The following is a 26368-nucleotide window of genomic DNA, read 5'->3' on the forward strand; positions in this document are numbered from 1 at the left end:
AGAGAAACCCTTTTGGCCCGAAGAGCTACAGTGCAAGGCTAAGTGTTGCCAGGCAGACAGAAATTAGCAGAGTGCCATGAACTCGGAGGCTCTTGGCCAGGGGTGCTCTGGGTGTTGTGCCAGGATATCAACTGATAAGAGCAGGTAACATTTCAGCCTCTTCCAAACCGTGCCCAGCCCATGTGGAGAGAACCCAGGAAGCCCGCAACCTCCCAGGCCACCACCAGCATAGGAGGGCTGGGCCGACGCTAAAGTTGCCTCAGTGGGCAGACAGAGCTTGGCCTGGATCCAGTAGGTCCTCATGTGCACCGAAAGGGTGACGGTCAAGCCTGCTTTCCTGGGAAGCTCTCAGGTCCCCTACATGCCCAGAGAAAAAGCTTCCCTATATGCCAGCTTCCCTCTTCTCATTGGAAAGGAGATGGGCACTGCTGGGGGGCACCGATAGGACTGCTGTGTATACAGGGTCTATCCAAAACTGGGCAGAAGACAATACCCTGGGATTTAGGGAGCTGTGAACGGGTTCTCCAGGACACCATCCTCCCAAGCTGCAGGACCGTTAGACTGGGCGGAAGTCGGACTCCAGCCAAGGGGATGTTCCCAGATGTCATGCTTTCAAACGCGGACCCGCCCTGAAAGGCAGGCAGGGACAGGCCTGAGCCAGGAAAGCCCTGGGTGAAGACTCAGGCTAGTGTTCAGGCCTCTCCTTAGCCGGAGATGGCCACAGGTCTCCCCGGCAAACGGCACATCAGTGCCTGTCCCAGAAAGGAGGGCCCTGTCCCAGCGGCCTGGGGGTGGGGGCTCTGAGCCGCGGAATCCGAGGTCCAGCCCCTCACGGAGCACCCACCCCCATTCCAGGCACCTTATCTAAGCATCCTCCAAAGCACCCTAGACCCCCTTCCTAAATCAGAGCCCATCGGCAGTCTCCTCCTCCAGGTTCTTCCCTTAGGAGAAGGTTTCCCAGATACAATGGGAAGCGGGATGCGACGGAGCCCCTGAGGCTTTAGGCCCCTTGCCCAGCTCGAGCGGTGGGACAGCAGGCCGGCTGGTGCCTCGGGCCGGTGGGGCGGACACCCGCGCCTCCCCGCGGCCTCCCCTTCCCCAACCGGGTCCCCAGCCCCGACCCCGCACCTTGAGATAGTCGTTCTCCGAGCGCAGCTCTTCCAGCTCTCGCACGAAGCCGCCGGGTCCGCAGTCCAGCATCTCCTCGGTGAGGTCGGAGAAGGCGAGCGAGGCACTGAGGGGCAGGCGGCTGCTGCCCACCGACGACGCGGCCACCGACGGCTCCTCGGGGGAGGCGGGGGGCCGCGGAGGCTGCTGCGCCGGCTGCGCCGGCTGGGGCGGCTGTCCCGTGCGGGCCCCCCCGGGGCCCCCGGCAGCCGACTCGGCGTCGCTGCTCAGCGCCAGCTCCAGGCCCAGCAGGCGCGCCTCCTCCGACGCGCAGTCCGACACCTCCGAGCTGCTGTCGGTGAGGCTGGGCGGCGGTGGCGGCGGTCGCGGCCCGGTCCCCGGGCGCGGACGGCCCTTGGCGCGGACCCCGGTCCGGACCCCGGCCACTCGCGTCCCTGCGCCCCGCGCCCCGGGCGCCACCGCACGCCCCTTCTTGTCGGGCCTCGCCGAGGACGCGGCGCTGCAAGCGGCCGCGGCGCCCGGGCCTGGGCCGCGGCGGCCCTTGGCCAGCGACCAGCCGGCCACGTCCTTGGGCCGGGCCGGCGACGGCGCGCGGTGGCTCTTCTTCCTCTCCGGGGCGGGAGCAGGCGGGGGGCCGCAGCCCCGAGCCGGGGGCTCCCCCGCCGGCACCTCCATCGCGGTTTCCCTCGGCCTCAACGAGCGGCGCGCATGGCCCGGGCCCGCCCGGCCTCCGCGTCCCGGGGGAGGCTCCTGGCGCCGCTCCGGCCGCTGGGGTCGCGGCTCCTCTCGGCCCACCTCAGCCCCCGGGCTGCGCTCCGGCCCCGACACCCGCCGCACGGTCTCTCCGCTGCTCTGGGCTCGGAGAGAGCGGCCCGATCGCCTCCAGGCACCCCGGCTCCGGCTCCGGCTCCGCCCGGCGCCCGCCCCCTCGGCCTCGCCGCGCCCCCGGAGCGTGCCCGGGCCCCGGCAGCCTGCGCGCCGATCGCTCTCTCGAGCTCCGAGTCCGGCTGCGGCCCGGGCCCCGGCTCCGCCCGGCGCGGCCCGCCCCCCGCGCAGCCCCGCCAGCTCCCCGCCCCGCCGCCTCGGCTCGGGGACGCGCGGCTCCGCGAACAAAAGGCGGACGCGGCGGGAGCGGCAAGGAGGGACACAGGCGGCGAGCGAGGGAGGGATCTGCGAGGCAACAGCGACCCCCTCAAGGGTCAGGCCGGCCGAGGCTGCCGAGGCCCCGGCTCCCTCCGCCTCCGTTCCGCCGCCGTGCCCTCCCCTGCTGGCCTGGGCGACGCCCCCGGCGGAGGCGCCTCCGCTCCCCTCGTCCGCGCAGAGGTCGCGCGAGCGGCGAGACGGGGGACTCCCAGGCAGAGGCCGGGCGGACCTCAGATCGCGTGAGCCAGCATCCATATACACGCCGAGCACCTCGCCCCTCGCGGCTGTGCGGAGCGTGCGCGAACTCCGCCCCCCTGAACCTGGCAGAGAGAGACAGATCATCCCAATGTACAGATGCGTAAACTGAAGCCTGGGGAAGACCGGCGATCCCGGCCCACGGTTACTGGCAGAGCCGGGATGGACGCCAGACCTCGCGCCTCCAAGGGCGTGCTCCGGATGTCCAGGCTTGGCTTCCCTCTCATAGTCTTGGGGAGCGTCTGGCCCTCGGTGCCTGCCCGGCTCTGCACGCCTTGACCGGCTGTGACCCCAGGCACGCTCGCTCCTTCCCTGAACCCGGTCTCAGGCTCTGCCCGGCTAAAATCGAGGCGACCCGTTCTGAGAAGTCAGACCTGCGGGTGCTTTGGGAGTAGGTTTTCGCTCCCGCGGGGGCTAGTCCGAGCTGGACCTGGTTGCCCTGATCCTCACACGTCCCCGACAGAGCAACTCCATACGACCCTGGAGCCCCGATTCTGATGGGTGTCGTTTCTTTCCTTCCAGAACTGTGCTGCCGTGTTGTTGATTTTCCCATGGGGCTGTCACACCTTCCCCGCCCCCTCTCCTCGCTGCTACTCGCCATCGCCGCCGAGCCCCTGCTGGGCAGAGTCATCGGAAGTCCTTTGGCTGCCCAGCGGGCTGGCGATCACCCTCAGGGTGGCAGCCCCTTGCGACTGTTGGGGGAAGGGCTGTGTTTACCCCTCAGCAGCCCCTTCTACCTCCCTCTGTTCCTCTTCCTTTCGTTTCCTCCTCCTAACCCTTTCCCCACTCCTTTTTCATTTCTCTCTTTCCCTCCTCTTCCTCCTCCCCCCAATCCTGTTACCTCACTCCTCCACCCTTGACACACAGCTGGCCCCAGGTCCACTTTGTTTCTGTCCCTCCTCCCCCAGAGCGTTGAATACACTCCTGGGGTGTGCCCTCTCCTTGTGAGGCACGGCTTCATTCCCATCTAGGGGTGTCTAGGTGTGTGAGTGCCCCCTCCATCCTCAAACCCTTTCTCCAGGTGCCCTCCATCAGCCAGGTAAGGAGCAGGGCCCCTCGACAGGTCCTCTGCAAACACTTCTTCAGGGGCATTTCCACCCGCTCCTGGCAAAGCACCAGCTCCCCTGCCCACACTGACTGTCCACTCACCCAGTCCACAGAGGGCCGCAGTGCTGGACTTGTCAGTGGTAAATTCCTGGCCTCATGGAGCACACAGTCAAGGGAGGAGATGAGCCACAAAAGAGTCATCATCCATAGGATGGCATGATATTCCACCAAGGCAAGGGCCAAGGTAGGCCCTCCTCTGCTTCTCGGGCCTCAGAAGACCCCATGTGATATAATGGATGACAGGGTCCTTCTGGCTCTGATGTCCCCCTTTCTTGTAGACTGGTTCTGGTCTGGCACAGAGAGCTGCTGTGTGGCTCTTGGAAACTCCATACCCTCTCTGAGCTTCAATTTCTCCATCTATGCAGAATGTGGGCTTGGAGATGCTGGATGATGTGAACCGTGGCAGAGGAATACGTGCTAGAGCAGGCTGCTCAGCCACTCCTGACACACTCATGGCCACAGCAGCAGCTGCCTGGATCTCCCCATGTGGGCCTGGGCCAGAGTCCTGGCTCTACCACATACCCTGTCTGGGTCCCAACACTCATGGCTAAGCAGGGGGCGAATGGCCCTTCCTGTTCTGAGGGTCTTCAGATGGGGGGAGCCCTGAATCCACATTGCAGCCCCAGAAGAGCCTGGGGAACAGCAAGGCCCTGGTGGGGGTGGGGTGGCAAGGGCTGGGTAGAGTCAAGGTCAAGGTGGGGGCTCTGGACTCTGTTCAGAGGAGGGAAACAGCAGAAGGAGTAAGACTTGCCAGGGGCCCAGACTTGGCTCCATGGAGGTGGGGAGACCACCCAGGGCTTCCTGCCCCCCTGAGCACTCATGCCAGGCTCAGTGCCCAACACTTCAGCAGAGGATTCTGGAAAGGTTAGGAATTTCTTGGGACTGACTGTATTTTTTGAAGATAGGTTCAGGGATGTATCAGTTCAGTTCAGTTCAGTCACTCAGTCGTGTCTGACTCTTTGCGACCCCATGAATTGCAGCACGCTAGGCCTCCCTGTGCATCACCAACTCCCAGAGTTCACCCAAACTCATGTCCATCGAGTCAGTGATGCCATCCAGCCATCTCATCCTCTGTGGTCCCCTTCTCCTGCCCCCAATCCCTCCCAGCATCAGAGTCTTTTCCAATGAGTCAACTCTTCACATGAGGTGGCCAAAGTATTGGAGTTTCAGCTTTAGCATCAGTCCTTCCAAAGAAATCCCAGCGCTGATCTCCTTCAGAATAGACTGGTTGGATCTCCTTGCAGTCCAAGGGACTCTCAAGAGTCTTCTCCAACACCACAGTTCAAAAGCATCAATTCTTTGGCGCTCAGCTTTCTTCACAATCCAACTTTCACATCTATACATGACCACGGGAAAAACCATAGCCTTGACTAGACGGATCTTTGTTGGCAAAGTAATCTCTGCTTTTGAATATGCTATCTAGGTTGGTCATAACTTTCCTTCCAAGGAGTAAGCGTCTTTTAATTACATGGCTACAATCACCATCTGCAGTGATTTTGGAGCCCCAAAAAATAAAGTCTGACACTGTTTCCACTGTTTCCCCATCTATTTCCCATGAAGTGATGGGACCAGATGCCATGATCTTCATTTTCTGAATGTTGAGCTTTAAGCCAACTTTTTCCCTCTCCTCTTTCACTTTTATCAAGAGGCTTTTTAGTTTATCTTCACTTTCTGCCATAAGGGTGGTGTCATCTGCATATGTGAGGTTATTGATATTTCTCCCAGCAATCTTGATTCCAGCTTGTGCTTCTTCCAGCCCAGTGTTTCTCATGATGTACTCTGCATATAAGTTAAATAAGCAGGGTGACAATATACAGCCTTGATGTACGTATAGCTTATCCCAATTATTCTTTTTTTTAATATTTATTAATTTGGCTGCATAGGGGCTTAGTTGCGGCATGTGGGATTTTCACTGTGTCATGCAGGATCTTTCGGCTGCAGCACACAGATGCTCTAGTGGTGAGGTACAGGGCTCAAGGCTTCTTAGTTCCCCGACCAGGGCTAGAACCCACGTCCTCTGCATTGCAAGGTGGGTTCTCAACCACTAGACCATCAGGGAAGTCCCCCAATTATTCTTTTTTATAGTGTGGCACTGACCCTCTTCCAATTGAGTGACGAGGTTTGTATTCCCTCGCCTAGAACCTGAGCAGCTTTTGTGACTGCCTCAACCAACAGAGAATGGCAGAGGTGACAGTGTGACTTCCAAAGCTAGGTCCTAAAAGGCAATATGACTGAAAACTCAATCTCTCTGTGTCTCTGTGTCTCTGAGTCTCTCTCTCTCTCAATCCACTTTCCCTTGGATCCCAGCCACCACGTTGGGAGGAAGCAAGGCCTCCCTCATGGGAGAGGCCACATGAAGGTGTTCCAATGAACAACTCCAGCTCTGGTCCCCACCAAGCCCTGGACATGTAAGAGAAGGAATTTTCAGATGATATAGCCTCTAGCCTTGGAGCTGTGCCCGCTGATGCTAAGCAGAGCAGAAATGAGCTGTCCCAAACTGCAAAATAAATATTGTTGTTCTGAGACACTAATTTTTGGGGTAGTTTGTTATGCAGCAATGAATAACTGGAATGCTTGTTCAAGGTCATATAACTTGGAAGTGGCAGGGCTGGGGTAGATTTGAACCGAGGGCCATCTAGCTTTTGACCGTGTTGTGCTGCACTGCTGGGTAGTGTTCAGCTCAGGCACACACTGTATAAAGTTCTACTCTAGAAGTCATGAAGAATTAAATGATTATAAGAAATAAATCAGATTGTAAGAAATGAAGATGCTGATCACCCAGTGGAAAAACAATTTATGTTCTCCCATTCAAGCAGCTGAACTGACCAACATGATGGAAACTGAATAGAGACTAAATCCTGGAAGGCTCCCAAGAGGAGGTGATTTTTTAAAAACTGAAATTTTTATTCCTTTATTAAAAGTGCTTTTATTTTTTGGCCACACCATGCAGCATATGGGATCTTAGTTCCCCAACAAGGGATGGAAGCCATGCCCTAGCACACCCCCCATAATAATAATAATGATAAGCTACAAAGACTTATTGTACAACACAGGGAATATAGCTGCTATTTTACAATAACTATAGATGGAGTATAACCTTTAAAAATTGTGAAGTCTTAACCACCGGGCCACCAGGGAAGTCCCAAAGTTTTTGTCCCTTATACAAACCACTGGCTGAAGAAGAGTTAGAGGAATTAGTAGGGGAACCTGCTTTAAAAAGAGTAGTCAGGTCAGCCTCTCTTTGGAGGTGACATTTAAAGTGAGTTATTCAGAGATCCAGAATAAGAGAATTCCAGGCAGAGAGAACCCATCTGACAGATGTTCAAGAAAGTGAGAAGGGCCATGTGACCAGCACTTGACGGCTGATGGACAGAGCTGGAGTGGACAGAGGGAGTCACAGCAGCCCTTGCAGGCCTTTATTCCTGATGCAGTGACAAGCCACTGGGGACTTTGGAGTAAGCCAGGGTGAGATGTAATCTGTGTTTTAAATAGATCACTCTAGCTGATGGCAAGAAGATGCTAGAAGATGGGGCATGGAGCTGTTGGACCAGCCCCTGAGAGGTCACGGTGGCTGGGATGAGGATGGAGGCAGTAGAGAGGGAAGAAGAGGGATGCTCCAGAGATCGCTTCTGGGAACTTTGAAGCCTTAGACACCCATGCATGGAGGTGAGGGATCAGAGAAATGAAGTTCAACTCCCAGGTTTTTGGCTTTTGTTACAGGACAAGTGGTGGTGTGGTTTAACGAGACAGGGAAAACAGCTTAGAGGGTGATTGTGGGTAGAGAGACCAGGTTTAGAGATAGAAATTGAGAGTTCTTTCTGGGCCCAACTGAAAGTTCTTTGAAATGTTTTTGGAGACTTTCAAGGCATATAGGCAACAGACCTATGAGTGTGGAGCCCATGGTAACATGTGGTCCGGAGTCATGAAAGGTTATTAACAGTTAGATAATATTTAAATCCATGAGACCAGATAGGTCACATACAGAGACGGTCTATAGAGAGAGGAAAAACTGCCCTAGAACCAGGAAGTTAGGAATCCCTGGTTCTATCACAGATACAGAGAACAAACTAGTGGTTACCAGTGGGGAGAAGGAAGGGGCCTAAGAGGTACAAACTGTTTTGTAGAAAATAAGCTACAAGTGGAGTTCTCTTGTAGCCTAGTGGTTAGGATTCCAGGTTTTCACTGCCATGACCCGAGGTTCAGTTCCTGGTTGGGGAACTGGGATTCTGCAAGCCATGTGGCACACACCTCCCAAAATAATAATAATAATAAAGCAACAAGGACTTATTGTACAACACAGGGAATATAGCTACTGTTTTATAATACCCATAAATGGAATGTAACCTTTAAAAATTGTGAGTCACTATCATGTACACCTGTAACTTATATAATGCTGTACAACAAGTATACTTCAATTTAAAATAAAAAGTAAAATTTAAAAATGAAAAAAAATTGGTAGTTGTTCCCTCCAACTGTGGATGAGATTGGGAGAAGACAGGATGAGAGGGGCCTTCACAATTGCTTCCAGAACATCTATCATTAATTGTTCGAATCTTATTAAATAAAGCTACATCCATATATCATTTCTTTAATAAAGTAGAAAATTAAAAAAGAATCCACTAAAAAGTGGATAAGAGAGGAGACACCAGCCACAAAAGACAGCGGGGGAGCTGCCACTGAAGGAGTAAGTGTAAGAGAGGGAGAATCACTCTGTCAAATAGCAGAGGGGCTGGAGGAAGATGAGAGCAGAAAAGTGTGTCCCCCCCACCCCCAGCCTAGAGCAACAAGAGCAGGGGTGGTCAGGACAGATGTCAAAGGCCAGGGATTGAACAGTGATGAGGAGGTAGAGGTGGAGTGTGGGGAGAAGAGGATGGAGCCGTCATGGAGGGGATGGTCACGTCGAGAGGCAAGGGCAAGCGAGAGACGGATGAGGCAGAGAAAAGTGGAGAGCGACAAGTCTAGGGGGACCCCAGGGACTGGCTTCCAAAAGGAACAGAGGCTGTTCCTTCACTGTCCTGGAAGGAAGGCCGAAGAGATGGGTGAGATGCAGGTGGGTCTATCGGAAGGGTGAGGGAGGGACTGATGACTTCCATTTTCTCAAAGAGGAACAAAGTCACCAGCTGAGAGTGAGGTGCCAAAGGAGTGGCACTTGTGTGTGAGTGGGGCAAAGATGGCCCATTACAGGGACCAGAGCACGGAGATCAGAGCTCCCAGGATGCACGAGGGGTACATCATGCACCCATCCACAGCTCAGAGTGAAGCCAGTCAGCCCAGCAAGCCACCAGGTGTATTCTCTCCCTTTTCTCCTAATGTCTTAGGGTTTATTTTGCGAGGCGGAAACTGTGCCACACATCTCATTTTATATCTGCTTTTTTCACTTTACAGAGTAGCAGAAGCATCTTCCTGTGCATTTATGAACTCTTGGCAAACATCGCTTTTAATTCTTAGAAATAATGCACAGAGTGGATGTTCCATGGGTCGATTAACCTTTTCCCCTTGTACTGGACATTGAAATTGTTTCCTGGCGATGACTGTTGTCGTGCTAAAAGAGGTGGCGTGTGGGCTGGTGGAGAAAGGAGAAGGCAGGCTGCAAGGCAGAGCTGGGACATTCAACCCTCTGGCGTCTAGAATCTGATCGTGGAAGCTTTTCAGAAGCCAATTACATGTGATTTGGGCTTCCAGGTGGCTCAGATGGTAAAGAATCGGCCTGCAATGTGGGAGACCCAGGCTCCATCCCTGGGTCAGGAAGATTCCCCAGAGAAGGGAATGGCTACCCACTCCAGTATTCTTGCCTGGAGAATTCCACAGACAGAGGAGCCTGCTGGGCTACGATCCACAGGATCGCAAAGAGTCAGACACGACTGAACACACTTCGTGGCAATTAGCTTTCTTGCCAGGTCACATTTCTAGACTTAAGGACAAAGAATGGGACAGCAAGGCACATCTCACTGGCCTCCCAAAGTGCCCAAAGGTTCAGGAATCGAGTGTGGAGGAAAAAGATTTGGGAGTGGGGCCGTGAGAGCAGGAGGGCCAGACATGTGACCTCCAGGCTGTTAATAGTTCAAACACGTATTGCAACAGCCTTGTTTGAGATGGCAACAGGGCCCATCACTTGAGTGTTTTCCCCATAATATTAATACAAGTCCTTTCAGTATCCTATCTTCCTGGTTGGGGCGTTGCCCCAGGAGAACTGGTCATGGAGAAAGGATCTGGTGACCCAAGTCCTTTCCACCAAGGCCAGCAAGGGGTTTTTAGAAGCCAAGGGGTTCTAAAAGCCAAGGGGTTTTTACAGCCTCCCCACCACCACATCCCACATTTCCTGGATCCTGCAGAAAAGGGGCTACTTCCAGAACTGACCCTGTTTACCTGGAGGTCTGTGTGAAACAGCTGTAGCTCTGTACCCTGGTCCCCCAGCGGGCAGCTGGCCCGTCCGAGGGTGTGAGCCACCAAAGGGAGTGGGCTCACCCACCCCAAACAGGCTGGGGAACCCTTGCTGGGCATATTTTTTCATGACTTCCTGCCCTGCATGGAGGTCACTTGGTCTGGGACTGGCTGAAACCCCTTCTAACTTTGAGGTTCTGTGTTTCAACAGCAGCATTCACTAAAGTCCCACTATGAGCCTGGGACAGAGAACTACCTGAACCGAGAGCATGCCTACTGTGTGCCAGATACTGGGCTTCCTGTGCGTAACCTCACCCCACATCATGACAGGCCAATAAGAATCACCTCCCCTATGTGAGAGAAGGGAAACAGGACCAGAGCAGGGCGGCCTCTCCTCACCCGCCAAGCCCCAGGTTTCCCCTGAAGCACAAGGAGGTGGATGTGGCCCCACAGCTCGACCCTTTCCTGTAACATTTGCGCCCCTTAAGGGAAGTGCCTTCCATGATGGGCTTCAGGCACCATGCGGCGCTCAGTAGCTGTGGGTGAGAGGCTCCAGGAAGAGCCCAGGAGTTCGGTAAACCCCACCTCTTTGGGCTGGTAGGGGTAGAGCAGGGACCTGAGGTGACAAGCTCTTGTTTGTGGGATTTGAGTTTCTGATGGATTAAAATCACAGCCAGGTCCTTCCGGCTGAAACCGGAGCAGGCTCGGGGCCAGGGCATGCCACCCTCTGGGCAGGTATAAGAGCCAGGAGAGGAGGGCTGGAGCCTGGCTGGGGCAGAAGTGACAGCTGTCTGCCAGAGAACCAGGGTACAGAGCTAAAACTGCTTCGTACAGACCTCCAGGTGGACAGGGTCGGTTCCGGAAGTGGCCCCTTCTCTGTGGGATCCCGGAGATGTACTAGGGAAGCCATCAGGCTGGACGAGCTGGAAGAGGTCACCAGAGGTCGAGACTTGGCAAAGTGAGTACACTCCTGCCCTTCCCTGCCCCACTGAGCTACCTACCCCTGCAAGTGACCAAGTGACTGTGCCCAAGGTGCTCGGGTGGAAACTGAGTGGCCATTTGTCAGTGATTTGAGCCCTGAATCTCCCAAAGAGGCAGTCGGTCGGGGGATGGTCTTAAGCACTGCCACTTACCTAGTACCCATGGTGGCTCAAACGGTAAAGAATCTGCCTGCAATGCAGGAGACTCAGGTTGATCCCTGGGCTAGGAAGATCCCCTGGAGAAGGAAGTGGCAACCCACTTCAGGATTCTTGCCCAGAGAATCCCACGGACAGAGGAGCCTGGCGGGCTACAGTCCATGGGGTTGCAAAGAGTCAGACACGACTGAGCAACTAACACTTTCACTTTTTCACCAAACACCAGGCACCGTGTGTCATCTCACTGAACTCAGAACAGGAGGATGGAGACCTGGTTTTCAGCCTCCTGGTTCTTCAGGCATTGTTCAGTCGCTCAGTCGTGTCAACTCTTTGCAACCCCATGGACTGCAGCACGCCAGGCTTCCCTGTCCTTCCCTATCTCTCGGAGTTTGCTCAAACTCATGTCCATTGTGTCGGTGATACCATCCAACCATCTCCTCCTCTGTCGCCCACTTCTCCTCCAGCCCTCAATCTTTCCCAGCATCAGGGTCTTTTCCAATGAGTCGTCCCTTCAGGCATTACCTTCATTTATTTTTACAACAGCCCTATCAGGTAAACAAGTATTAGTATTTTACAGACAAGGAGACAGAAGAACAGAGATGTTAAGTAACTTGCCCAAGGTGACAGAGGATTTAGACTCCCTGACTCCAGAGTCTGTGCTCTTTTTACTGTGTTATATTATCCTGTGGCTGTGGTTAGCTCCTTCTTCAATTTTCTGAGTGGCAGTTTCTTTATCTGTAATTTAAGGATGTAAAACATGATGATCAGAAAGATATTACCTTGAGATTCCTGAAAGATATCCAGACATTGGTCAGCCTTAAGCTCTGGGAAGCCTCGTTGGAAACAGTTGGAAAAGCATGTGTGAACACCCTTTGATCCATTATTCAACTTTTGAAATTTATCATAAAAATATAATCAGATTTATGAACAAGAAAGTTTTTTATAATTTTGCTTATAATCACAGAAAATTATAAGCAAACAGAATGTCAAACATTTGAGAAATGATGTACATCCTGTCATGAAATAATATGCAGCCATTAACAATCACATGTTCATGGGACTTTCGTGGTGGTCCAGTGGCTAAGACTCCACACTCCCTATGCTGGGGGGCCCATGTTCAATCCCTGGTCAGGGAACTAGAGCCCACGTGAAATAAACAAAAAAAGATCCCGTGTGCTGAAACTAAGACCCAGCACAGCCAAATTAAATAAATCCATTAAAAAAAATCACATGTTCAAAGGGTACTGAATGTAATTGGAAATTTTTCTTTTGTTAAGCTTGACAAAGCACCTTATAAAGCAACACACTGTATGATCTATTTATAAATGTATGTATATACATTTATATGAAATAAATATAAAGGATGAAAAAATAAACCTGTAGGGGTTGAGTTTATTTTTAAGAGGTAGAATTATGAATATTTTTGTATTTTTCTTTATTCTTTTCTAAATTTTCTTTAGTAAATATGTATTGCTCTTTTAATTAGAAAAATGACTATTAAATATATATATCTCTGTTCTTTTCGTCTAGCTTGGCCTTTTTCAAGCTTCTGTTATAATGGCTTTGAGAGAAAACCGAATTGCATGCTGTCAGTCTTGTGAGGGCCTCTGAGACAATCTGGTCCAACATGTCATATGTGGGGAAACTGAGGCCCAGGGGTACATGGCACTTATGCAAGGTCACAGAGGGAAGTACAGGCCCCAGACACCCTGTCTGGGGCTCAGGCAGCCGCCCAAAGGTTACTGTCTATGGGCCTGAATTACAGCTAGAATTTATGGCTAACCTGCATTAGTTGCTAACTACAAGTATGGCCCTGAATGCCGAGCATAGCTGACCTCACAGACTCACTCATGGACAAGCTAGCCTGGGAGTGACAGGTGAGTGGCAGGTGAGAGAGAGCAAAGGGCAGCTGGGTGGGTGTGGAGCCAGCCAGGCGTGCCCCAGGCCCCTCCCTCTCGGCTCCAGGTCTCACTCAGCACTGCCTCCTCCCTGGCAGGGCTGAAGGCTCACTTACTGCCCCTGGCTGGGCTCGGACAGAAGAATGAAAAGTCTCCGCTGGCGTTACACTCGGCTGGTAAGAGGCCCAGCTGGGGCGGGGGTCGGTCAGGACAGGCAGGGGAGGTGAGCTCTCTGGCTGCGTGGGGCCTGGGCCAGGGTGCATACAGCTGGGTGGCCCCCTTCTGAGGCCCTCCCCAGCTGGCCCAGGGCTCAGAGCAGGGACTCAGGAAGCTGGGGCCTTAGCGCCCAGCCCTGTGGTTCCGGGACCCTCAAGGAGCAGACTACTGTCTCCATTCCTTCCTCCCTGGAGTGGGTGCCAGATGGAGCTCTGTCCAGAAGCCTGTCCAGTTAGGACTCTCTCCATAGGCCTGAACCTGGGGAATAGGAAAGCAGTGTCCTGTCCAACTCTTCTCCCCAAGGAGATCTCTCCTGATGAAAAGCCCCAAAGTCCTTGTGTGCAGGCATCATGTGCACGCGTGTGTGCACACACACACACACACACATGTTCTGGTACAGAGTGGCAGCTCAGTGATTGATTAAATGAATGAATGAATGAACACACCATTATACATGCCCACTGACACTCACATACAACATAACCCCAGCTCACACCCACACACACACTGAAAGGTAACATACAAAGTTACATTCAACACCTTCTCACGCTGATTTGCCTACACAACTCTATTTTAAGCCAACACATCACACACCTTCACACAAATGTGCATTTTTTTATCGAGGCATTTTTAATTTATCTTTATTTTTGGCTATGCTGGGTCTTTGTTGCTGCACAGGCTTTTCTCTAGTTGTGGCAAGCAGAGGCTACTTTCTGGGTGTGCTGCGCAGGCCTCTCTCTGCAGTGGCTTCTCTTGTCGTGGAGCATGGGCTCTAGGGCACACAGGCTTCCGTAGTTGCAGCTCACGGGCTCAGCAGTTGTGGCTCCCGGGCTCTAAAGCACAGACTAAGTAGTCTTGGTGCACAGGCTTAGCTTCTCCTCAGCATGCAGGATCTTCCTGGGCCGGGGATCAAACTCGTGTCTCCTGCATTGGCAGGTGGATTCTTATCCACTGAGCTACGAGGGAAGCCCTAAATGCGCATTTTATATGAACCTGTGCACTGTTTCACCCATGAGAAACATGCGTTCTTTCACCAGCTCAAAAGGCCTTCTTTCTTCCTTTGAGATAATAATAACATGGGGGTAATAAAAAGCCTACTCTGGAGAGTTCCCTGGTGGTCCAGTGGTTAGGACTCCACGCTTTCTCTGTGGAGGGCCCAGGTTCAATCCCTGGTTGGGGAACTGAGATCCTGCAAGACTTGTGGCACAGCCAAAAAAACAAAAAAGAAGCACATTCTTCTTAGGATTCTTGGGAAAATTCAGAGATTATGCTCACCAAGCATTTCACACGGGCCTAGTCAAGTGTGTCCTGTTACCTGTATATTCAGCCACTATTATATTATTATTTTTATTTCATGTACAAATGCACACAGTTTGGGAGCTGCCACCTGCCCTTCTCTCCTGCCTCCCAAGCTTAGAACACAATCCCTGGCATCCACTCTGGATCCAGAGCAACCAGGCAGACAAACCTCAGGGGCCCAAGGCCCCATCCAGTGGGCACAGCTGGAAGGGGCCAGGGAGGGAGCTGGCTGGCGGGAAGGACAGGGTCTGGCCTGTTGTGGACACTTCACAGCCTCCTCCGGCTGGACTGGCAGGGGCCCGGGGAAAGGGTGATGAGGTGGCCAAGGCTCTCAGGCTCTGGACATGTGGAAGCTCGTGTCTCCTTGTCTCTCAACTCACCAGGCCTCTGTGTGTCTTTACAGCCCAGCCAGGTGGAGGATGCTCTGTCTGGGGAGGAGGACAAGGAAGAGGAGGAGGAAAAGGAGGAGGAGACAACCCCAGCCCCAACTCCGGTTCCTGAACACCCCATGGTGCCCCAGCTGGCAGGAGCCAGCCAGGTTCTGGGAGCCTCAGAAATGAGTCAGGTTCGGGCACAGTCCATGGTACAAAGACTTCAGTCCTGCCCCACCCCAGCCAGGTCCAGGGACGCCTGGGGTCCCTCCTGCTCTGTCCTCTGCTCACTGTGTTACCTCGGGCAACTCACTTCTCCTCGCTGGGCTTTTCTGGTGAAATGAGTCAGTAATCCTAGCACCACCTTCTTCACTTCACCAGGAGGTTAAGGATATGGTGAACTAATCTTGACGCTTTAAGTGGAACCAGTCCTTGGGAACTGAGGCCAAAGCTGGGGTGGGAATGGGAGGATGAGATGGGGAGTTAGGAGGAGGCAGTCAGTATCTCGTCTATTCTTTGGTTGCTAGGGGCCATGATGGGCCTGACCTGAGTTCAAATCCTGGCTCTGCCACTTCCTCCCCATGTGGGCTTCCAGCAATTTGCTTCATCTCCCCGAACCTCAGCTTCCTCATCTATAAAATGGGAATAGTGATCCCTTTCTCTGAGGCCTCCTGCTCATTGGTGTTTCCATGGTGCCCCCTGGAAACATGAAAGTACTCCATAACCTGTAAAGCTTTGCCAACAAAGGTCCGTCTAGTCAAAGCCATGGTTTTTCCAGTGGTCATGTGTGGATGTGAGAGTTAGACTGTAAAGAAGGCTGAGCGCCAAAGAATTGATGCTTTTGAACTGTGGTGTTGGAGAAGACTCTTGAGAGTCCCTTGGACTGCAAGGAGATCCAGCCAGCCCATCCTAAAGTAAATCAGTCCTGAATATTCATTGGAAGGATTGATGCCGAAGCCGAAGCTCCAATACTTTGGCCACCTGATGCGAAGAGCCAACTCATTGGAAAAAACCCTGATGCTGGGAAACATTGAAGGCAGGAGAAGGGGACAACAGAGGACAAGATGGTTGGATGGCATCACCGACTCTATGGACATGAGTTTGAGTAAACTCTGGGAGTTGGTGATGGACAGGGAGGCCTGGCGTGCTGCAGTCCATGGGGTCACAAAGAGTCGGACACGACTGAGCGACTGAACTGAACTGAACCTGTAAAGCACAGGCTTGGGTGAGGGGTGGCTGTTTAACCTTAGTCCTCCTGGGACCCCAAGGATATGGAGCACCGAGGGTGGGAGGACCGGGAACCCTTGCTCACCCTCTGCTCTGTCCCCAGCTCAGTCTCCATCTGCCCCCAAGAGTCACTGGATACTCCTGGAGCCTGGCCTTCTGCACGTCAAGGGATGGCTTCAGTCTGCAGAGCCTGTACAGGCAGATGGAGGGCCACAGCGGGCCGGTGCTGCTGGTGCTGAGAGACCAGGACGGCCAGGTGAGCCATGCTGGGGGTGTCGGGGAGAGAGCTGTCACTAAGGGCTGATGGGTCCCCCGGGGCCTCTCCGACCCCCACAGCTCTGCCCCAGACTCCCCAGCCTGGAGGGGATCTCCAGCTCCCTGCCGGCTGCAAGCTACAAACTCTTCCTTCCAGATGTTTGGGGCTTTCTCCTCCTCGGCCCTTCGACTCAGCAAAGGCTTCTATGGTACTGGCGAGACCTTCCTCTTCTCCTTCTCTCCACAGCTGAAGGTGATGCTCTTTTTTTGTCTTTTCAAGAATTTTTATTTACTTATGACAGCACTGGGTCTTCACTGCTGTGTGCAGGCTTTCTCTAGTGGTGGCTAGCAGGGGCCACTCTCCAGTCTCGGTGCTTAGGTTTCTCATTGTGGTGGCTTCTCTTGTTTTGGAGCACAGGCTCTAGGGTGGGCAGGCTCAGTAGTTGTGGTGCATGGGCTTAGTTGCCCAGTGGCAGGTGGGATCTTAGTTCCCCGACTAGGGATAGAACTTATGTCTGCTGTACTGCAGGGAGGATTCTTAACCACCGGACCACCAGGGAAGTCCCAGGGCTGGTTTCTTTGTGTGCTTTCCTCTAGCAGCATTCAGCTCATCAGGTTCAAGCACAGACAGCATGGATGGGAGGGTCCAACCACGACTGGGGTTTTGCCAAGCTGATCTCCTGACTTTCTCCCAAAAAGTTGACTCCTCCTGCCATCTTCCCTGACAAAGTGAATGGCACCTCTGTCTTTCCTGCTGTTGAGACCAAAAATTTTGGAGCCCTTCTTAACGCTTCTTTCACACCCTATATCTGATGAGCTGTCAACAAACCCTGATGGCTCCTCCTTCTCTTTCTATCTCTACCCAGAATCTACCACTTCTCACAATGTCCTTTGCTGTCACCCTGGTTCAAGCCACCATCATTACTTGCCTGTGTCCCTGCTATAGCCTCCTAATGCTTCCGCCTTCAGTCATCACAGTACCTGGAGTGAGCCTTTTAAAAGGTAAGTCGAGGACTTCCCTGGTGGCCCAGTGGCTAAGACTCTGAGCTCCCACTGCAGGGAGCCCAGGTTCGATCCTTGGTCAGGGAACTAGATCCCACATGCCGCAACTGAAGATCCTGTGTGATGCAACTAAGACTCGGCACAGCCACAGCCAAATAAATGTTTAAAATAAATGAAGTCAGAACATATCACTCCTTGGCTCCAAGCTCCCAATGGCTTCTTTTCTCCCTCAGAGAAAAGCCAAAGTATTTTTTCAGAATCTGTTCTTATTTATTTGGCTGCATCCGGTCTTAGTTGCGACACGTGTGGCCTTTCACTGTGGTGCACAGGCTTCTCTGTAGTTGCTACGCAGGCTCAGGAGTTGCGGCAGTTGCTCCGAGGCACGTGGGGTCTTAGCTCCCCAACCAGGGACTGAACTCACATCCCCTCTGTTGGCAGTCAGATTCTTAACCTCTGGACCACCAGACAAATCCCGAGTCTTTAAAATAACCTACGGGTCTCTACGTCTTCTGGACTCTCTCTGATGTCATTTCTTGCTACTTTCCCTCTCCCTACACTGACCTCGGAGCTGCTTCCTAAACAAGCAAGCCTGTTCCGACCTCAGGGCCTTTAAACATGCTGTTCTCCCTAAGGTTCCCTCCACAGGATCTCCGTGTAAGTCAGTTCTCACTTCCTTCAGGACTCTGCTCAGATGTCACCCTCTCAGCAGGACCCTTCCTGCTGTTTACATTTATAGCACTCCAGCTGCTGGAAACTCTTATCGCCCTTCTCTACTTCTTTCTCCTAAGCATTTGTCACAGCTAACACAGTATTTATTTTACTTTTTAACCTGCCTCCTGCCACTAGAGTGGGAGTCCTAGGAGGCAGGAATTTTTGTCTGTTACATCACTGGTCTATCCAGTACCTAAAACAGTGCCTTGTGCTAAATGTAAAAACAAAACAAACAAACCAAAAAACCAAACTCTTGAATGGAATGATTTTTTTTTTTCCAGGCAATTGCTATGGTCTTCCCAGGCTATTATTATGGAATCTCATCTTTTCAAAAAATTGGTTAATTTTTGCCTGTCTTTGGTCTTCTGCATTCTGCGTTCTTCATGAATTCCCACCAGTTCCTTTACCCTCATTCCAAGAAGCATCATCTTAATTTTTTCTGTAGCAATGTTTATCTTCCTCCTTCAAGTCTGAAGGTCATGTACCTTGAGGAAAGTAGAGGAGGAGTTGAATAGTTCTGTCTTTTTGTGGTCACTTGTTAATATTATCTCTTCTGAGCCCAGGGCTTATCTTCAATTAGTCCGTTTCCTTGCTAAAAACCTTTTGGTTGCTCAGAGCACTTTTTGCAACTAATTACAGGCAATCATAGGCTATACTTTTGCAGCCCTTTAAAAATCTTTTTATTAGCTAAACTGACTTAAAAAAAATAGTATTCTATTTATTTTTGGCTGCGCTAGATCTTCATTGCTGCGCTCAGGCTTTCTCCAGTTGTAGCGAGCGCGGCCTACTCTTTAGTTGCGTTTGTTTGACTTGAGATCTCAGGCTCTCATTGCAGTGATTTCTCCTGTTGCTGAGCACAGGCTTTAGTGCAGGCTTCAGCAGTTGCGGTGTGTGGGCTTAATTACTCTGTGGCATGTGAGATCTTGCTGGACCAGGGATTGAATCTGTTTCCCCTGTGTTGGCAGGTGGATCCTTAACTGTTGGACCACCAGGGAAGTCCTAAATTGACTCTTGAATAATTTGTTCACTTAACATCTACACCATGTCTCAGGAATACTGCCAGAATCAAGACAGCCTTCATGGAACTTACATGTTACCAGGGCATATTGTCACTGAACAGGGCCTGGAAGGAAGGGCTACTTTAAATTTCTCTGGGACGACATTTCATCTGAAAGCTGAGCAGTGAGCCTTCTGAGGATCTGGGGGAAGAGCATTCTGGGCAGAGGGGTCAGCAAGACCCTGGAGCAGCAATAGCTTCAGGTCTCCCAGAACAGAAGGGCCAGAGTAGATGAAGTCCAGGCGGTAAAGGGGGAAAGAGGTTGGAGAGAAAATCAGGGCAGAGCACGCTGGGCTTTCGGCTGTTGTTAGATGCTGGATTTTATTCTCATTGTCAGGGCCATTGGAGAGCTTTAGCAGAGGAGGGCTAATATCTAATTTGATTTTTTAAAAATAATTATTTTTTGGCTGTGCTCACTCTTTGTCACTGCACGCAGGCTTTCTCTACTTGCAGTGAGCAGGGGCTACTCGCCAGTTGCAGTGCACAGGCTTCTCTTGTTGGGGAACACTGGCTCCAGGTGCTTAGTTGCCCACAGCATGTGGGATTTTCCCCCATCAGGGATTGAACCCATGTCCCCTGCATTGGCAGGTGGATTCTATACCACGGAACCACCAGGGGAATCCCTGATTTAATTTTGAATAGCTCACTGAGAGAGCACACATGGGCTTCGGGGCAGGAGACAGAGGAAGCAGAGACCCATTAGGAGGCTGTGATCCAGGAAGGAGTGACTGGCGGGGACAGAATTGGTGGTAGTCAGGGTGTCTCTTTGGGGTGGGGATCGAAACACTTGTTGGGTGTGAAATAGCACTGAGGGTGTGCAGGCTTAGTGTTAACTCCAGTGAGAGGAGGAAACAGTTAATGGTAGAATCAGGGCCTGGCTCCTGATGTGGACTTTTCCTCTCCTCTCTCCAGCTTCGGAAGCAGGAAGCCTCAGAGGGTTCTGGTCTATTCCTAGAACAGAAGGGCTTTGGGGCTGTGGGAATTCAGACTGGAGGGCAAGAGGAGGTGAACTCCAGGGAGACGGAGAGAAACTGCGAGTTAGGAGCCTAGAGTAGCTCTGGTGCCTTAGTCGGGGCTTGGAGGTTGTTTCCTTCACCACACTGCCACCCAGTGGTCCAGAGTAAAACTGCATGAGCAGGACTCCACCAATAACGAGGTTTCTTATCACAGGTCTTCAAGTGGACCGGAAGCAACTCTTTCTTTGTGAAAGGCGACTTGGATTCTCTGATGATGGGCTGTGGCAGGTGCGTGTCCTACTCTTCCCTAGTCTTGAGTCTCGAGGTGGTCTGTACTCTGGTCCTTTCCCCTGTCTGGAAATGCTGGGTTAGGCAACCCCAGACAAAATGGGGGAGGCTGCTGGTTAACCTTCAAGAATCTCCTCTCGATAGATATTGTGGCACTGCCTGGCCTCCCAGCCAACCCCCTAAACTCTGCTCTAAGTCAATACTGAGAGGTGAGGATGGCGTGAAATGTCCCCCAAAGTGTTTACTTGGTGACAGCATGTGTGTGTGTGTGTGTGTGTTGGGGGGTGGGAAGTGGAGTGTGTTTTACACGGTCAATCTTGCCTCTGGTGTGACCTGCATATTCAGGCAGACTAAGTCTTATCCTGAGGGCACAGATGACAGCACTGCTTGATTAGCACAAGTTCTTCGCTCTCCCAGCTGTCTGAATAGCCTCCACAGACAGGTGGACTGACACAGTCCCCACCAGCCGCTGCCAATTTGCAGTAACCCACTTCCCAGCTCCAGCCTAGGTTTGCTGTCAAGAGGGGACTAGAACGGACGCCCTGGTCTGACGTGTTCTGGGCTTGGAGTCCAAGTTTATGAGAGTCCGTCCTTTGGTTAAGGCATTGCCATCTTAATGTTCTTAAGGTTCGAAAACTGGTCTGTGGTGATGGTTGCTCCACTGTATATGTGTATCAAAATCATTGAATTGTTTAAAAAAAAAAAAAGCTTGAAACCCCATGGGGGACAATGTGTGAGTCCTTAACAATTTGGGACAAACTGGTTTCAGAGGAGATGAGACTAAGGCAGAGCAGTCACGGTGTGGCCAAGGGCTGCTGGGGCAGGTCTGAAGGGTGCTGGAGGGAGCTGTGCCAAAACTCTCCTCTCTTTAGTGGCCGCTTTGGGCTGTGGTTGGATGGAGACTTGTACCGTGGGGGGAGCCACCCCTGTGCGACCTTCAACAATGAGGTACTGGCCCGGCAGGAGCAGTTCTGCATCAGCGAGCTGGAGGCCTGGGTCCTGAGCTGAGGCCACGGCGGGCAGCTTCCTGAGGCAACAGGCGTTCAGACCTGCCCCCGGATGCTGACGAGGCTGCGCTCAGCCAAGGGAGCCCGCTCCATCCGAAACACAGATGGAGAAGTGTCCGGTGTGGACTGTGGCTGAGAGCAGCCTCTTGGCGCCTGAGGACCAAGACAGCTGTGGAGACAGGCCACATTCTACTGAGAGGGAATTTGACGGAGTAAAAGACAGTTATACCTCACCCGAGCAGCACAAAATTCCTCAGGAAAATGATCCTTTTAGAGAGTACACAGTTAATGTGTGTTTATTGTAGAAAAACCAGAAGATGTAAAAAAATTAAAATTGACTAAAATTCAACCATCCCCTAAAACACTAACATTTTCATGTATATCCTTCCAGACAGTTTTCCAAGGAGGTGTATAGGATTCTTCTCTATATACTTTGGACATTATTTTAAAGAATATTGTCAAACCACAGACACCTAACTCAAGCAGTGAAATTAATAAAGACTCCAAAATAGCATTCTTCTTTTCCAGAAAACTGACCAGTCTGCTACCACTGTGCTGGGTACTTGAAGATCTGTTATTTAATTCCACAAGGAAAATATGAAAGCAGCAAATGAACTATATGCACATTTGGGTAAAGAAGCTGAAATTCTGTAGATTCGGGAACTCAGGGAGATTAAACAAAAAGGAAGGGTATTTTTTCTGGCAAAAGAGGAACTTAGAAAAACTAAAAAAGAAAAAAACCCACAACCCATGCTAGAGCCTGCTTCCTGACAGAATAAGATTCTTTATCACGCCATTACTTGCCTTTATTGAATGAGGAAAACGAAGTAACATAGGGCCTGTTAAAACCATCCCCTCAGAAGACCCAGCACAGTACTGAGGTACACTCCTAGACCAAACACAGTTCTTTTGCATAAAAGGGTCAAAACTGGGCACATGAGTGTGAAAGTCACTGAGGAAGACACCACTGATTTCAAGACAGAGATACATTCATGAAGCTTTATTGCAGCTGTTTCCCTCACCAGGATGAAGTGACCAGGCACTTGAACCTGCAGTCTTATTTACATTCTCAAGGTGACAAAGCTCAGTAACTCTAGAGGCCAAGCTGTTAATGTTAAAGGCTCCCTTTTAATACAATAGTGAGGATGCTTCTTTTTTTTTTTTTGATTTTTTTTTTTTTGAAGATGCTTCTTAAGAAAAATTTAACCTTGTCAATGGCAGGTGGTTCCCATAATTAAAACAGTTGCAAAGAGCATAAAGTGCAGCTGCCAAAAAGTAACAAAAGATGCAAACAAAACAGATTCAAGTTGTTCCTCAGAGAGCACAATGATACACTCTGAGATGACAAAATTCCAGAATAAAACAATGATGTAAATGGAGGAGTGGCAAAAATCAAGCAATCTTTGCAGAGAAACATTACATTCTTGACCTTGGGCCTGGACACATGAAGTCTGAGGTGGAGGATTCCTCCCACTGGCCGTTTTGGAAGCACCGTGGCCAAAACGGACATGACCTGGTACCATGACCACTTCCTTTGGGCTTCTAGGAGCCCACTGTATCCACATCCCCATCACACAGCACTGTGGTGGGAGAGGAGCACGGTTTTAACTACTCTAGGAATTAGGGTCAACTCGATTATCTACTGGGGGTGGGAGAGGGGTGACAGAGCAGAACAGCAGACATTCCAAACGCTTGTCACCCTAGTGTCAACAGAGGAGCACCTGGTGACACAGTGGACGGTGGCAGCACCCCCAAGATGTGGGGGGTGATCTTCTGCCCTGTGATCTGAGCTCCTCCCTGCTCCCTCTTGCTCTGACCCAGAGCCAAGGCTGGCTCCCCACGCCCAGGCTGCCAGGGAGGCTTCTGTAAGGGTGTGGTGAAGTACAGGATGCCAGCACTCACGACTGCACTCCCCACGGACCTGCCTCTGGCAGCGGCCGGATTTAGCTCTAACTCCAGAATCTGTTTAGCTCAGGAGCACTGCTCAACCACAGTGGTGGCTACTCCACTCCTGGAGGTAGAGACACAAAGGGGAACCTGGAATTCACTGGGTAAATCACTTTGTCTCAGCATAGGCAGCCAGTCTTTGCCCTGAAACTCATCAAATGCACTGAACTGGCAAAAATGAAGCCCCAGCTCTGAGCAGCCCTGAGGGCGGTTCCTCCGATCAGCACCCAAGTGAGGGGCAGAGGTCGGAGTGGGGGGGCGGGGGCGGTGAGCTGCTTTCTCCAGGCTGGGCAGTGGTGGAACCCTCAGGGAGGGGGCAGTGAGCACTCAGAAGAGAAAGAAACCCACACGGGCTGGAGCCACAGCTGACCCAGAGGACAGCCTGGTTTGGGGAGTCCCTCTGCTACTGGAGCTAGGGGGTCTCCTATAAGGCAGTTTTATGTCCCATTTCAGAGGAGGCCAGCACCCTCAGATCTTTTCAACAAATCAATCAGGCCTCTCATTGAAGAGCTGGAGCCCCTTCGTGGCCCTCCTATACTGTTGACCCCAACCTGGCAGTTTATGGGGGGCTAAAAGGGTGAGGGGAGGTACCTTTCACTAATATTGCAATCACTCAAGGAAAGCTAGCCTCAAATTCAGGGTGATGGGCACCTCCTCAGGGGGCCGGAGTTTCACGTACTGTTTTTAACCACGGCTGTTCATGACAACCCCAACTGCAAATTCCAGTGTGCGCCTTTGTCTTATTTCCACATTTTTTAAAAAACAATCTTATGTCATAAGAGTTCAAAGTACTTAAAAAAGCTGTTAATTCTAAGAAAATAGACTGCTAAAGAAGAAAGACTGATTAATATTAAAAAGAGGCAAGGCAGCGCTTTCCATAGCTCATGTTAATAAGGTCTGCCTAGTACCTGTTCCTCTGGATAAAAATGACTTAGTATGTGCGTACATTCAAGATATAAAATATAAAGCACTAGCTGTCACTCCATTTGTAGACCTCTGTGATCAAATTCCCTAAATTAATTGTGCTGGGGGAGGAGGGAAAGGGCATGGGAGGGGCTTTTTGTAAACAATCGAGTGTAGACATTCACATCGAGTCACTTGGGAAAAGCTGGGCTTTGACTTTGGCCGCTTCCTGGATGCCAGCTGAATTCCACTCCGATTTCCGAGGTGTTATAAGCGGGGCTACAACGTCACCATCCTGTCAAAGACAGAGTAACTAGGAATAGAGAAGAAAGCCAGTTCTCGTGGTTTTGAGCGAATGTCTCAAACACACATACCCTCGTCCTGCAGATAGCCTGCTTCTGGACAGACTTACTCTTGGGAAACCCTGGATGGTGTATATGCTAAATTAGAGACGCACGGTCCTGGGAAGGGAAGAGCTTTCAGAGCAAAAGCCACCACGCCAGTTCTTTTCACAGATGGCCAGAAGCAGCACGTGGCCCAGCTCAGTGACCCCTTCCCTTCATGCAGCTTCCGGGGACGCACCTTGTCCTGGTTTTCCAGGGAAAGATGGAATGTGCTGGATCCTTGCTGGACCCTCTTAGTCTCCCCTGTAACAAATGGCCCAGGTCTACAAGATGGCAAACAGGGGAAAGATAGTGTGTACCTGTGGAACCTGACCTTTGCTGTCACTTTGGCCTCAGCCTCCTAGATTCCACCCAAAACGAGGGTTGGTGTTGAAGTGAAGCGACACTACAACTGGAAATCAGAGTGTAAGAAGCTAGGCCCTCCAACGCCTGACTCTATCCTGAACTGTTTTTGAACTCGTGGCTGGATTCTCTAGGCTACATGAGGGTACAGGACTGTCAGAGCCTTTACTGCACAAGGAAGAGAAGGCTGGCATAGAACACTGTGGGCCTCACATGCCTACTTGCTCTCAGATCCACTCTCTGCCTCCCTCTGCCCTGCTCTGCATAACAGGAGCGGCTCTTGTGAACAACGTCTCCCAGCTCCCCTGCCTACTGGCCTCCAGTCAGGTTGGGCTAGTGGGAGGCACTGGTGGGAGATTGGAAGAGAGGTGGGAAGAGAAGTCAAGGTGCTTCTCCTATGAGTTCTCTGGTCGGGTACAGTGGCCGTGACTCTGCTGTAAACGCTGACCTGAATGTGTAACTTTCCTGCTTAAAACACCCCAACGGCTCCCATTGCTCCAGGGCTCCTGGCTTACAGGACTATGCACAGAGCCCAGATCTCACCCCTAAATGCACCTACTTTTCTGTCACCTTCCAGTCCCCCACCCTCTCTACCCAGTTGACTCCTCATCCATCCTTCAGGTCTCAGCTTCCAAGCCCTTTTTTAAAAAATTGATTAATTTTTGGTTGCGCTGAGTCTTCATTGCTGCACACGGGCTTTCTCTAGTTGTGGCGAGTGGGGTCTACTCTCCAGTCGCAGTGTATGGGCTTCTCACTGTGGTGGCTCCTCTAGTTGTGGAGTGCGGGCTCTAGAGCACTGGCTCAGTAATTGTGGTACACGGGCTTACTTGCCCCATGGTACGTGAGATCCTCCCAGGCCAGGGATTGAACCCGTGTCCCCTGCATTGGCAGGTGGATTCTTAACCACAGGATCACCAGGGAAGTCTTTCCAAGTCCTTCTTTAAGTGAGTCTTTCCCAACCAACCAACTCTGGCATAAACCCTTCACCTTTTTGCTCCTCTAAGACTGTACACACTGCTCTGACCCCAAAGTACTTACGCACTACTGTGATTATTATTTACTTGAGTTTTTATTGTCCCCAACTAGAGCGAGACCCTCGGGAACTGTCTCAGGTACTGTTCCAAGCCTGGTCCCGGACACAGGACCTGAGGGAACACTCATTCCCTGAAAGAATGTATCTGGATTTAGGGTCCAACTTGAGTCGCTGAACTTGAGTAGCGTCTTGTCTCTCTGTTTCCAGTCTCTCCATGTGCCAGTCTATCTGTCGCTAGAGTCTTCCTTTCTCATCAGGGGTTTAGTCTCCTTAGAAGCTATAGTTCTTAAGATGGACATACT

The 26368-nt window shown here is 51.7% G+C and overlaps 3 protein-coding genes and 1 non-coding gene across 12 annotated transcripts in view; 2 read left to right on the forward strand and 2 right to left on the reverse strand.

Annotated features, from left to right (window-relative positions):
* SOGA1 (suppressor of glucose, autophagy associated 1) overlaps nucleotides 1–2151 on the reverse strand; it is a 75861-nt gene extending 73710 nt beyond the window's left edge. The window contains exon 1 of the mRNA XM_005215017.3: nucleotides 1129–2151. Within this exon, the coding sequence (XP_005215074.2) occupies nucleotides 1129–1803 (675 nt within the window). The 5' untranslated portion in view covers nucleotides 1804–2151. The remainder of the gene's footprint in view (nucleotides 1–1128) is intronic.
* A 7989-nt stretch (nucleotides 2152–10140) lies between these two features.
* Nucleotides 10141–21951, forward strand: TLDC2 (TBC/LysM-associated domain containing 2). Of its 7 annotated transcripts, XM_005214674.5 has the most exons (7): nucleotides 10772–10972; nucleotides 13147–13224; nucleotides 14967–15128; nucleotides 16265–16417; nucleotides 16574–16669; nucleotides 20357–20430; nucleotides 21303–21951. In XM_005214674.5, exons 2-7 carry the CDS (start codon nucleotides 13192–13194, stop codon nucleotides 21436–21438), a joined length of 654 nt encoding a protein of 217 aa, XP_005214731.1. In that variant the 5' UTR covers nucleotides 10772–10972; nucleotides 13147–13191; the 3' UTR covers nucleotides 21439–21951.
* SAMHD1 (SAM and HD domain containing deoxynucleoside triphosphate triphosphohydrolase 1) overlaps nucleotides 11661–26368 on the reverse strand; it is a 67258-nt gene continuing 52550 nt past the window's right edge. The window contains 1 exon segment of one of the 3 annotated variants that reach the window (NM_001075861.2): nucleotides 11661–11885. In NM_001075861.2, the coding sequence (NP_001069329.1) occupies nucleotides 11829–11885 (57 nt within the window). In that variant the 3' untranslated portion in view covers nucleotides 11661–11828. 3 annotated transcript variants of the gene reach the window in all.
* Nucleotides 14373–14445, forward strand: TRNAE-UUC (transfer RNA glutamic acid (anticodon UUC)). Its single transcript has one exon. It is a non-coding gene; the product is annotated as a tRNA-Glu (tRNA).

The sequence above is a fragment of the Bos taurus genome, chromosome 13 (assembly GCF_002263795.3).
Source record: "Bos taurus isolate L1 Dominette 01449 registration number 42190680 breed Hereford chromosome 13, ARS-UCD2.0, whole genome shotgun sequence".
NCBI classification, from domain to species: Eukaryota; Metazoa; Chordata; class Mammalia; order Artiodactyla; family Bovidae; genus Bos; species Bos taurus.

Excerpts from the sequence above, each read along its gene's own strand:
- TLDC2 (XM_059892548.1), top strand. The coding sequence starts at position 14,877 with ATGAGGTGGCCAAGGCTCTCAGGCTCTGGACATGTGGAAGCTCGTGTC. Across the intron at positions 16,418-16,573 it reads TGAGAGACCAGGACGGCCAG|ATGTTTGGGGCTTTCTCCTC; the intron begins GTGAGCCATGCT and ends TCTTCCTTCCAG. Across the intron at positions 16,670-20,356 it reads CCTTCTCTCCACAGCTGAAG|GTCTTCAAGTGGACCGGAAG; the intron begins GTGATGCTCTTT and ends TTCTTATCACAG.